Here is a 13,513-nt window from a genome sequence, read left to right as displayed (position 1 = left end):
TATTTGGAACTGTTCATAATTCCCTCTACCTTGAATAAGGCCCCAGTTCCAGCTAAAGAAAAACAGCCCCAAAGCATGATGCTGCCACCACCATGCTTCACTGTGGGTATGGTTTTCTTTTGGTGATGTGCAGTGTTGTTTTTGCACCAAACATATCTTTTGGAATTATTGCCAAAAAGTTCAACCTTGGTTTCATCAGACCGTAACACACTTTCCCATGGGCTTTTGGGAGGCTTCAGATGTGTTTTTACAAAATTTAGCAGGGCTTGGAAGTTTTTCTTCTTAAGAAAAGACATCCATCTTGCCATTCTACCCCATAGCCCAGACATATGAAGAATACGGGAGATTGTTGTCACATGTACCACACAGCCAGTACTTGCCAGATATTTCTTCAGCTCCTTTAATGTTGCTGTAGGCCTCATGGCAGCCTCCCAGACCAGTTTTCTTCTCTTCTTTTCATCAATTTTGGAGGAACGTCCAGTTCCTGGTAATGTCACTGTTGTGCCATATTTTCTCCACTTGATGATGACTGTCTTCATTGTGTTCCATGGTATATCTAATGCCTTGGAAATTCTTTTCTACCCTTCTCCTGACTGATACCTTTTAACAATGAGATCCCTGTGATGCTTTGGAAGCTCTCTGCAGACCATGGCTTTTTCTGTAGGATTTGACTAAGAAAATATCAGCAAAGGCCTACTAGAACAGCTGAACTTTATTTGAGGTTAATCAGAGGCACTTTAAATGATGGCAGGTGTGTACTGACTCCTATTTAACATGGTTTTGAATTTGATTGCTTAACTCTGAACACAGCTACATCCCCAGTTATGAGAGGGGTGTGCACACTTATGCAACCACATTATTTTAGTTTTTTATGTTTACTCCCCCCCCCCCCCACTAACAGATTTCAGTATGTCTTTCAACAGAGTTGTACATATACATTTATAGGTCACATCACAGGTGGAAAAAGTTCTGAAATGATTCATCTTTGTCTCGTTTTTTACATCACAGAAAACTGACATTTTAACACGGGTGTGTAGACTTTTTATATCCACTGTATTGCCTGCATTAGTGTCTCAAGAAATGAGATAGGCCATCAGTACGTCAGGTGTAATCAACTTTCAATGGTTGGTAGCTTAGCTTGTAGACTTTATAACTATCACAAAGACGAAATAATATACAAGGATTTGGGTTGTGTTTACCAAAGCAATGTAGAAGTATAGCATAGTATAGTGACAGCAGGTGTGGGGAGAGGAACCGTATTAGTAGCATGTTACACCCTGAATACAGTTGTAACATGTAAATTGTTACTAAAGGTGAACTTACCCTTCAAAAAAAAACCCCAAAAAACACAAAAATAGTGAATAGCAAGGATGAGATCTGTCTAATAGCTGTGAGAACAGGACAGACTTTGGAAGTAACGTGCAGGAACCTTCCTGCACAGAAGTCAAATAGACATGGCCTCCCTTTAAGATGCACTAATGTTAGTCTGAAGTGAACAACTATAACTTAATCAATTTCAAATATAGGTTTACATTTGCGCATATCTGCATGAGTAAATTAGCATCTTATAAAAGGACGTGATTGCATTGGATTTCCTTGTGTACATAAATAAAAAAACCCACAGGAACCATAGTGACATGAAAGGTAAATATCAATGTCTTAGATTGCACGGCTGGCTGGCGCTTTCCGTGTCAGACACTTGACAGAGCTAATCCTTTGGCACTGTCTGCAGAGATCAGGGTTCAGGTGGCAGAGACAAGACGTGCAGGGAAGGCTCCTCTGAGAACAAGTGCAGACAGCCCGTTATTACACAAGCAATTCAGTAAAGTGATCCCATAGAGTAGGCACTGTGTTTCTCCCAAACAAAAGTTACCCATAAAAATGAAACCAAAATGGCCACTATTAAGCGATTTCATGTCTGCGAGTTACCTTTTGCGACTGGACAGATAACAAAATACTGTCTGATGCTGTTTTCTACCTTATAAATTGCAATGTGCTCCAGCTATCCCCATCCAATGGGGAAATTGTTCTGATAATCTGTACATTAGCAACTATGACTTGCAAGTAGACGCCTGAGGATGGTAACTTACTAAAAGACCAGACATTGTTCACTTAGCAAAAAGGTAATGTTCACTTTGGAAAGTGAATATTAACTGAGCTTAGTAAATAAGACGAGGCAGTGTTCACTTCAATCAACCAATCATTTGCTAGCAAAGATCTTGTTTCTTAATTCACCTATCACATGATTGGGTAATCAAAGTGAAAACTGGTTCATCTTATGTTTGCTAAGTAAATATACACATTTCAAAGTGATTGTTCACTGTGCTAGGTGAGCAGCCTCTATTCCTTAAACAGCGGACAACAGAAGCCCCAGAGTAAGTCTATAGGTGATGTCACCGCCTAGGCTCTGCTGCTATTAATGCTGATCTCTCTTCTCCCCTGAGGCCGGCTGCTGGGGAGATCACGGGACTGGAAAGGAGCGCCATTAGATAAGGCAAGTATTTACAGAGTAGCGAGTTTAAGGCTTCGAGCAGGTTTAAGCTTAATTAGGTTTTGGCCAGACTACCACTTTAACCTGGCCATAGACAGCTTGAATTTCCTGCTGAATCAGCCACAATGTGAGCTGTGAGTGGCCCGAAAGCACCACTTTAAAATCAATTGAGCCGAGTGTAAAAGTATCAGCCAATCAGTGACTGTATCCTATCAGATGGTCACTGTTCAGCAGCGACATTGTATTCAGGAAGCTGTGGGTGTTTTAATGGTTTATTTTGTCATATTTATATAGCTATACATTACAGTATATCCACTTTTATGAACCTTGTGACATTTGTCTTTAGATATTTATATAGGGCTTGACAAAATTTGCTTTGAATCTAGAAGCTAGCTAAAAAAAGTTAACAGCCATTTTATTTTTAGCGTAGCGTGGTTGTCTGCACCCGGAGCAAGGCAACGTTTTGACGACAAGCTTCATGCGATGCGATTTTACCGTGAGACAATCTTGGCAAAACTGCACATTTTAGGCACCACTGAAAATAATGCCACTTGAACCTGCGTATTGCGATCTTAGCGATTCTGCCGCAATCTTAAAACGCCCAGGTATGAATGAAGATGCCCTGGTTCACACATACGCGATTCTGGATGTACTTTCAAACTCATAGATTCGCATGACATGCTAGATATCGTGTGTCCCTATTGATGTGGTTCACACAATTGCAATCCACACGCATTGTGTTTTGAGTGCCGTACATATTTGTTTCTCTATTTAATTAAAAACTGACTCTGTCTAAAGCTTAAAGTGTTACTAAACCCAGGACCCTGCCTTCACTATATCTGGTCTTCCACAGTACACAGAACATGGAAGTGCAATTACTATAGTAAATATAAACTGCTAAATAGAAACACAGAAAAGTGATGGCAGAAAAAGGCCGAGTGGTCAATCGAGTCTGCCTGTTTTTTGTTGGGAGTATAGATCTATGCTTGTCCCATGCATGTTTGAAGCTATTTACTGTTGACTGGCTCACTACCTCTGCTGGAAGTTGACTCCAAGCATCAAATACTGTTTCAGTAAAATAGTACTTTCGGAGATTAGTTTTGAAATTTCCTCCAGTTATTTTAAGGTTATTTCCCTGTGTTCTTGATTTTGGTTTCATGTTGGAAATATTGCCCTCCTGAACCTTATTCACCCCCTTGATGTATTGAAAGGTTTCAATCATGCCTCCCTTTTCCCTTCTGTCCTCCAGACTGTATATGTTAAGTTCCTGAAGTCGCTCTCGATATGCTTCATCCCCCAGAACTGTCACCATTTTTGTTAACTGTCTCTGGACTCGTTCTATCTTATCAATATCTTTTTGTGAGTGAGGTCTCCAGAGCTGCACACAGTATTCTAAATGAGGTCTAACTAAAGATCTATATAGGGGAATCAGGACCTCCTTCCTCCTGCTGGTGACCCCCCCCATTTCCCCAGTGATGCATTCTAGAATTCTATTCGCTTTCCCCATTGCTGGCCACACTGCTCATTTTGCAATCATCTGAAATAAGTACCCCAAGTCCTTTTCCTCTGAAGTGCTGGCCAACAATGTACCCCCAATGTTGTACTCTCTTAAGGGATTATTTTTCATTACGTGCATTATTTTACATTTAGAAACATTGAACTGCAATTTCCACTTTTTTGACCAACAAATGCCAAATCATGTTCCATGTTATCAACACCTCCAGGGATATCAACCCTATTGCACACCTTTGTGTCATCAGCAATATTACATACCTTACCCAACAAACCTTTAGTTATATCACTTACATATAGATTAAATAGAACAGGATCTAGTACAGAGCCTTGTGGTACACCACTAGTGACTGGTCTCTTTTCCGAGTGAACCCCATTTACAACCACACTTTGGTATCTATCTTTTAGCCAGCTGCAGATCCACTGATCCACCCAAGGGCTAACTCCTAGCTTGTACAACTTTTTTATTAGATCATTATGTGGAACTGTATCAAATGCCTTGCTCAAATCAAGAAATCCTATGTCCACAGCACCACCCTGGTCCAAAGCATTGGTAATATAGTTAAAAAAAAAATCCAGTCAGATTAGTCTGACATGACCTGCCCTCAGTAAAGCCATGCTGCTTTTGATCCAGCAAGTAGTACATTTTTAAGTGATCAATGATCCTTCTTTTCAAGAGTGATTCCATTAACTTGACTACAACCGATGTTAAACTCACTGGCGTGTAATTGCCAGCTTCTACCTTGCTACCCTTCTTGTGGAGAGGTACAATATCAGCTGTCAGTCATGGGGAACTTCTCCTGTTAGAAGAAACTGATTAAAAAGATCAGTTAATGGTCTAACAACTATACCTCGAAGTTCTCTTAGAACTCTGGGATGAACACCATCAGGGCCCATTGCTTTATTAATCTTTAACCAAGCCAGTTCCTCTGCTACCTCTGTCTTCAGAAATCCTAAAAATGATACATAATTACTAGAACCAATATGATTTCCCAACTTATTATTGTTAGTATAATTTATTTCTGAAACGTCTGAACAAAAAGTAATTGTTTAAGTGCTTTGCTACATCCAGGTCTCCCTCAACGTAAGTGTTGTGCCCTGTTTTCATTTTAGTGATCCCATCATATTTTTTCTATCACTAATTTACCTAAAAAGGTTCCTTTACTATCCTACTTATCTCTTAGTGAACCAATAATTGTAAAGGGGTAAAAATACAGAGTTAAAAAAAAAAAAAAAAAAACACTACAGTGTAGCTTGTCTCTACTCACTCTCCATCTTGTTCAGGCCTCTTGCATACACAGTGAAACTTGGTCCCAAAATCGATGTACAGGTCATCGTCAACAACAAGGAAGATTGTCCCACAAACTATTTTATCCTTTGCTGGACCCATCTGAATAAGTGGGGAATGACGAAGTAGCGAGGCAAAGGTCTCCTCCTTGGTGGCTGTCTGCAAATATAATATGATAGAAAATCAATTTTGCAGGCAATGATTTTATTTTTTTTTTACATTATTCCTTTTTATAGCTGCATTTGTCTGGCTACATATTCTACCAACTTCTACGTATTGCCATTACAAATTCCAGAAGATACATCAATGTGCCAGTAAAAATCAAGTTGCTGATAATTTTTTGAGCCCTTCCTAAAAAGTAATTAATAGAGATTTTTTTTTGCCTAAAGCTAGCTCACCTGCTGAAATACACCTGAGATGGTTTTGAACTTTGAGGTTGACTAAACACTCAGCACCTACTTGCAGCGCATGAAATGTGACACAAATCAGCTGCATTTTGGAGAGACTGCACACTGGATTTCCACAAAGTTATCTCATCGTGATCTTGTCTCTACCACACTCAACACTTATTTCTCTGTACATCAATATCTGTGTTAAGAGAAAAGCACATTTATTTCTAAGTGCAAAGAGAAAAGCACATTGATCTTGAAGTGCAAAATGTGGAGGCTGGAGCTAACAAATACAAATTTGTTTTTTAAATTGCCAAATGGAAGTCATGGGAGATGGATTAATCTAGTGACATTGAAAATAGGCACTGTGAGATAACTGGAGAGGGGGGGAAAAAATGGTATGCAAAGAAGAAAACACCTGCAATGATCTATAAGTATCTATTTGTAGGTTTCCAATACTAAACATTCCTAAAGATGCTATTGTAATTTTTATGATAAGGACAAAGTTCCTCTTTAAAGGATTCTCCAACCATCCACCAGTACAATGACAGCACCTCTTTTTGGTCACTGACGTGTTCTCAGTACACAGTGAGGTGGAGAGTGGTTAAAACTGAACCCAGGCATTGGTGACGTCAAGATATAATAAACAAAGAGGAATAGGATCTGTGGGGTGCAAAAAAAGAGACATAGTAGTGTCTGCACTGGGCAGAAGTTCTATTTTCTAAATGTTTAAAGTGTAACTAAAGACAAAACTTTTTTCTAGTTTTGAATAGGGTGGAAAGGGATTAGAACACCTATCAGTTTTTATTGCTGTCTGTGCACCTGTTAGGGAGATTTACCCTCTCTATTTGTCCTGTTTACTATTATCATCAATAGTGAAAGTCAAACAATATCTCAAAATTTGGGTTGACATCAGAACACGAATAGAGGGAAAAGCTTCCAATGGGGACACTAGTTCTGGTTACACAGCGGTATTCCTTCACTTTGGAGGGATTTCCTTTGACATCCTGCTTTGGCTAGGAGACAGGAAGTAAAGGGAAATCTCCCCAACAGGTCACAGAAAAAAAAGTTTTGCCTTCAGTTACACTTTGAAACTAAATTCCAGGTATGTATATGTTTACATTGTTAGATTGGACCAGTTTGGACCAATGTAACTATGTATGTACCATACCGTGCTGATCCTTCTAGAAGCTGGAAATCACTGGAGTAGGCACCACTGCTACAGTGATAGCTACATAGTTAATCTGGTTGAAAAAAAGACACACAAAAAGTCTATCCTGTTCAACCAACAGAGGAAGAAAAAAATAAAACCCACACACACAGAAAACCCCCATATACACAATCCTATTACCCACAGTTGATCCAGAAGGCAAAAAAAAAAAAAAAAAACTACGCAGGCTCTTTTTTAATAAAACAATCTGCTGAGCTGGACAGAACCAGCTCTTGAGGGAGTCTATTCCACATTTTCACAGCTTTTACTGTGAAGAAGTCTTTCGGTATTTGGAGATTACTTCTTTTTATCCTCCAGAAGTAAAGAGTGTCCCCTTGTCCTCTGTGATGACCTTAAGGTGAATCTATACTGAGTTCACTATATGGACCACCTATGTATAGTACCTTTAAAAAGTATTCCTACCCCTTGAATGTTCCACATTTTGTCATGTTACAACCAAAAACGTAACTGTACTTTATTGGGATTTTATGTGATAGACCAACACAAAGTGGCTTATAATTGTGAAGTAGAAGGAATACGATAAATGGTTTTCAACATTTTAAAAAAAAAATTACCTGAAAAATGTGGCGTGCATTTGTATTCAGCCCCCCTGAGTCAATACTTTGTAGAACCACTTTTCACTGTAACTACAGAAGCAAGTCTTTTGGGGATGTCTAGAGAGTGAAATTTTTGTCCATTCTTCTTTGCAAAACAGCTCAAGCTTTCTCAGATTGGATGGAGAGCGTCTGTGAACAGCAATTTTCAAGTCTTGCCACAGATTATCAATTGGATTTAGATCTGGACTTTAATTGGGTCATTCCAACACATGAATATGCTTTGATCTAAACCATTTCATTGTAGCTCTGGTTGTATGTTTAGGGTCGTTCTTCTGCTGGAAAGTGAACCTCCGCCCCAGTCTTAAGTCTTTTGCAGACTCAAACAGGTTTTCTTCTAAAATTGCCCTGTATTTGGTTCCATCAATCTTCCCATCAACTTTGACCAGCTTCCCTGTCCCTGCTGAAGAAAAGCATCCCCACAACATGATGCTGCCATCACCATGCTTCACAGTGGGGATGGTGTGTTCAGGGTGATGTGTAGTGTTTTCTGCTTTTACTCCAAAAAGTTCAATTTTGATCTCATCTTACCAGAGCACCATCTTCCACGTTTTCTGTGTCCCCCACATAGCTTCTCCCAAACTGCAAACTGGACTTCTTACGGTTTTCTTTCAACAATGGCTTTCTTCTTGCCACTCCATAAAAGGCCAGCTTTGTGGAGTGCATGACTAATAGTTGTCCTGTGGACAGATTCTCCCACCTGAGCTGTGGATCTCTGCTGCTGCTCCAGAGTTACCATGGGTTTCTTGGCTGCTTCTCTGATTAATGCTCTCTTCGCCAGGCCTGTCAGTTTAGGTGGACAGCCATGTCTTGGTAGGTTTGCAGTTGTGCCATACTCTTTCCATTTTCGGATGATGGATTAAACAGTGCTCCGTGAGATGTTCAAAGCTTGGGATATATTTTTATAACCTAATCCTACTCTAAACTTCTCCACAACTTTATCCCTGACCTGTCTGGTGTGTTACAAAGATTTAAATAAGAACTCGTGAGCAATTATATCTTACCTTAAAAAGTTAAAAATCAGTTAAATAATGAAAAAACGCCCACGCCTACACACGCATAACTGTGCTAAATAACAAAATTATACAATAACATTGCCGCACTTCTCTCAAATACAAGGAGTGACATGAAAATAGTGGCATTAAAATAATCCCAATGTAAACTAGGTAGTGAAAAGATGTAATAAACAATATGCACAATAAATATGAATTAATACAGTCCGTCTCCACAGCATAGTCCTTTCAACTCAAAAGACTTATGCCGTCAAAAATCTTCCTTTTTTCATACATAGTGCACCTCTACCATGAATGACACCATTTGTGCTCTCACCTGAAATGTTTGACATCACAACTAAGTTTAGTCAAAAATGGCTTGCATTAGGGATGCACCGTAGGCAGATATAAAAAAAAAAAAAAAAAAAAAACCACCAATACAGGTGCCGAAAAAACCCCGCCCCTCGGTAGTTCTCAGCCTTACCTGAGAAACCATCAAACGATCCCAGCGCTGGGCATACATATTAGTTAAGGAAAAATGGCCTCCACTCATCTCTATGCCCTTTGATGTCACGTCCGTTTTCAGACATTTTTTTTTTTAAAGCACTAGATCAATGCTTTTTTTAATCTAATGCATTACATTGCAGAGGAGAGATGTGGGGTCTTATTGACCCCATATCTCTCCATAAAGAGGACCTGTCACTAATTATTTCTATCACAAGGGATGCATGCATTCCTTGTGATAAAAATAAAAGTGATTAAACATTTTTTAAAGGGACAGTGCAAAAAAATAAATAATAAAAAAATAATAATTTAGAGTGTCCCCCCCCCCCCCTGTGTTCAAACCACCCATGTGAGGTATCACCACAAACGTCGGAGCAAGAGTAATAATTCTCACACTAGACCTCCTCTGTAGCTTTACACTACTAATCTGTAGAAATTTTTAAAGCATCACTCAGAGATTTTTAAGTACCGCAGTTTTACGCCATTCCACGAGTGTGCACAATTTTAAAGCATGACATGTTGGGTATCTATTTACGCGCCGTAGCATCCTCTTTCATATTTTAGAAAAAAAATTTGGGTATATATTGTTTTTTTGTTTTTTTTTAATAAAATTGTATTTTTTTCCAAAAAATATATATTTATTTTTAAAAACTGAGCATTTTGGTTTCCGGCCAAGCGCATTTTGAATTTTCGGTTTCGGCAACAGAATGTTCATTGCGGTGCACCACTATCTTGCATCCTTTAGGTGGACATATAATGATGGTATGACTTCTACCAAGATTCTCCTTCACTGTTGATTCAGCTCCTCCTCCTTCACTTAGAACACATGAAGGAAATACATAGGCAAACCAATAGTGCTTTATCGTTTAAAACCTTTCATTTTATTAAAATATACATGAGCCACTCACATGGTTCAGGTGCTCTTTTGCACCAAATATTGCACGCATAAAAGATATATATCATAGCTGACACCCTCTGGCTATGGTGTGTTCCTTGGCCTTCATGATGCTGTTTGTTTACTAATGTTCTCTAATAAATCGTTGAGGGTTTCACAGAACAGCTGTATTTATACTGAAATTTAATTACACACAGGTGGACTCTATTTACTAATTAGGTGACTTTTGAAGGCAATTGGTTCCACTACATTTTAGTTAGGGTTATCAGAGTAAAGGCTGAATACAAATGCACACCACACTTTTCAGATATTTATTTGTAAAAAATGTTGAAAACCATTTATCATTTTCCTTCCACTTCACAATTATGTGCCACTTTGTGTTGGTCTATCGCATAAAATCCCAATAAAATATGTTTACGTCTTTGGGTGTAACATGACAAAATGTGGAAAGTTACAAGGGGTATGAATACTTAAAGGTACTGTATTTATACAGGTTGATCATATCCCCCCCTTAATCTCCTCTCAAGAGAGAAAAAATTCAGTACCTCCAAGCTTTCCTCATAGCTGATCTCCTCCATGCCTCTTATCAGTTTAGTCACCTTCTCTGCACTTTCTCCAGTTCCCCCCGATATCCTTTTTGTTAACTGGTGCCCAAAATTGAACTGCATATTCCAGATGAGGTCTTACTAATGATTTGTACAGGGGTAACATGATATCTCTTTCTGGAGTCTATACCTTTTGATACAAGAAAGGATTTTACTCGCTTTGGAAACCGCAACTTGGCAAAGCATGCCATTATTAAGCTTGTGATCTACCAGAACCCCCAGATCCTTCTCCACCATTGATTCCCCCAGTTGTACTCCCCCTGGTATATATGATGGGTACATATTTTCAGCCCCCAAATGCAGGGCTTAACAAATTTGCTTTGAATTTAAGAGCCAGCCAAAAAGTTAGCTAGAAAAAAAAAAATCCTAACAAAGTTTTATTTTCAAATGATAAAACCCCTTCTCTTATGTAGCCTTGATGTGCATTTTTACAGATGCACAACACAGGGTACTCACCTCTGCCATTACGTGATGTGCACCATCTCTACCCCAGTGCCATAATGTTGAGCTCATCACCATGGCAACAAAGAGGACATAAGACATATACAGTGAGGAACAGAAGTATTTGAACACCCTGAGATTTTGCAAGTTCTCCCACTTAGAAATCATGGAGAGGTCTGAAATTCACATTGTAGGTGCATTCCCACTCTGAGAAACAGAATTTAAAAAAAACAAATTCCAGAAATCACATTGTATGATTTTTAAAGAATTTATTTGTCTAGCACTGCTGAACATAGGTATTTGAACACCTAAGAAACAGAAAGAATTCTGTCTCTCAAAGACCTGTTACTATGCCTTTAAAAAGTCCACCTCTACTCCACTCATTAATCTAACTTAGTAGCACCTGTCTGAGCTCTTTAAAGACACCTGTCCACCCCACAGTCAGTTAGATGCCAACTACTACCATGGGCAAGACCATAGAGCTGTCAAAAGACACCAGAGACAAAACTGTGGACCTCCACAAGGCTGGAAAGGGCGACGGGGCAATTGCCAAGCAGCTTGGTGAAATTAGATCAACTGTTGGAGCAATTTTTAGAAAATGGAAGAGGCTAAAGACGACTGTCAGTCTCCCTCAGACTGGGGCTCCATGCAAGATCTCACCTCGTGGGGTATCACTGATAAGAAAGGTGAGGAATCAGCCCAGAACTACAAGGGAGGAGCTGGTCAATGACATGAAGAGAGCTGGGACCACGGTTTCAAAGGTCACTTTCGGTAGAACACTACGCCGTCATGGTTTCAAATCATGCATTGCACGGAAGGTTTCCCTGCTCAAGTCATCACATGTCCAGGCCCGTCTGAAGTTTGCCAATGACCATCTGGATAATCCAGAGGAGGCATGGGAGAAAGTCATGTGGTCAGATGAGACCAAAGTAGAACTTTTTGGTCTAAACTTCACTTGTCGTGTTTGGAGGAAAAAGAAGGATGAGTTGCATCCCAAGAACACCATCCCTACTGTGAAGCAAGGGGGTGGTAACATCATGCTTTGGCGGTGCTTTTCTACGAAGGGGACAGGACGACTGCACTGTATTAAGGAGAGGATGAATGGGGCCATTTATTGTGAGATTTTGAGCAACAACCTCCTTCCCTCAGTCAGAGCATTGAAGATGGGTCGTGGCTGGGTCTTCCAACATGACAACGACCCGAAGCACACAGCCAGGATAACCAAGGAGTGGCTCCATAAGAAGCATATCAAGGTTCTGGAGTGGCCTAGCCAGTCTCCAGACCTAAATCCAATAGAACAACTTTGGAGGGAGCTGAAACTCCGTGTTGCTCAGCGACAGCCCCGAAACCTGACAGATCTAGAGGAGATCTGTGTGGAGGAGTGGGCCAAAATCCCTGTTGCAGTGTGTGCAAACCTGGTCAAGAACTACAGGAAACGATTGACCTCTGTAATTGCAAACAAAGGCTTCTGTACCAAATGTTAACACTGATTTTCTGAGGTGTTCAAATACTTATGGTCAGCAGTGCAAGACAAATAAATTCTTTAAAAATCATACAATGTGATTTCCTGAATTTTGTTTTTAAATTCTGTCTCTCAGAGTGGGAATGCACCTACAATGTGAATTTCAGACCCCTCCATGATTTCTAAGTGGGAGAACTTGCAAAATCTCAGGGTGTTCAAATACTTCTGTTCCTCACTGTATACGACTACACCCCAATCCAGCATAGACTTATTCTAACCCCCCTACATACCACAGACCCACATTCGGTATAGACATATGACAACCTATATCAGGCCTTGAAATTTCCACTCGCCTGTTCGCATTTCGCGAGTGGAAATAACATGGGGGTGAGGGCCAGATCGATCAAACAGCCGATGGCTATGAAACGGGGTGTCTGCACCAGAGGTGGAATAAGCTTCCAGGCATTTAGGCACTCACACACTACCCAAGGGCCTAGAGTCCTTAGGAGGTCCTACGATAGGCTCCTGAAAGAGCAGGGAGGGCCACAGGGTGGATTGTGCAAGCGTGCTACGAGTCCGGTCCAGTGAGAGGAGAGAGTGACTGACAGAGCCCAAGCAGGAGGGGAATCCACAGACTGGTGAGAACTCAGCATGTAACAGTGTAAGGAAGGGGGAGTACTGTCTGTGACAGGAGTGCTAAGAAACGGAGTGTGACAGGCAGAGGGAGCCAGAGGGGAGATGTGTGTCTGTAGGTATGTATGTGTGTCTGTCAGTAGTGGTGGGGGCTCTGTATTCACTTTATGTAGTAGGGGGCCCTCTGTGTGTTCTGGGGGGGCGCATTGTACCATAATGTAGACCATGTGTTCTAAGAGGGGGGTTGTGTGCTCATTATAACCTCAAATCATGGGGGGATGGTGCCATAATTGTGAGTAGCAGAAATACCAATCACTCCCCTTTTTTGCCCCCCCCCTTATCTTTTTCTCTCACCTTCCTTTCTTTTTTTTGAAAAGGGGGTAGATGACATGGCTGGGGGGGGGGGGTGAAGGAGGGTATATATTTATTTCTGTAACTGTATTCTGCATAAAACATTTAACAGTGTAATTTAATGAG

General features: G+C 40.3%; 1 protein-coding gene across 4 annotated transcripts in view; it reads right to left on the bottom strand.

The window, feature by feature from the left end:
- The window catches only part of MRPS28 (mitochondrial ribosomal protein S28), a 158,057-nt gene that overhangs the window by 110,307 nt on the left and 34,237 nt on the right, over window positions 1–13,513 (bottom strand). For 3 of the 4 annotated variants that reach the window (XR_016308158.1, XM_089661008.1, XM_089661007.1), the window contains exon 2: window positions 5,272–5,450. Coding sequence is in view for 2 of the 4 variants with exons in the window: in XM_089661008.1 (XP_089517134.1) it covers window positions 5,272–5,450 (179 nt within the window). In the remaining 2 variants the exon portion in view is untranslated. Of the gene's footprint in view, window positions 1–4,854; window positions 4,957–5,271; window positions 5,451–13,513 lie in introns of all 4 variants that reach the window. The other variant, XR_016308159.1, reaches the window with a different exon arrangement.

Source organism: Staurois parvus, unplaced genomic scaffold (assembly GCF_062004578.1).
Source record: "Staurois parvus isolate SC_StPar_1 unplaced genomic scaffold, SC_StPar_1.0 ptg001302l, whole genome shotgun sequence".
Lineage (NCBI taxonomy): Eukaryota > Metazoa > Chordata > Amphibia > Anura > Ranidae > Staurois > Staurois parvus.
This window is presented reverse-complemented; position numbering and strand designations above follow the sequence as displayed.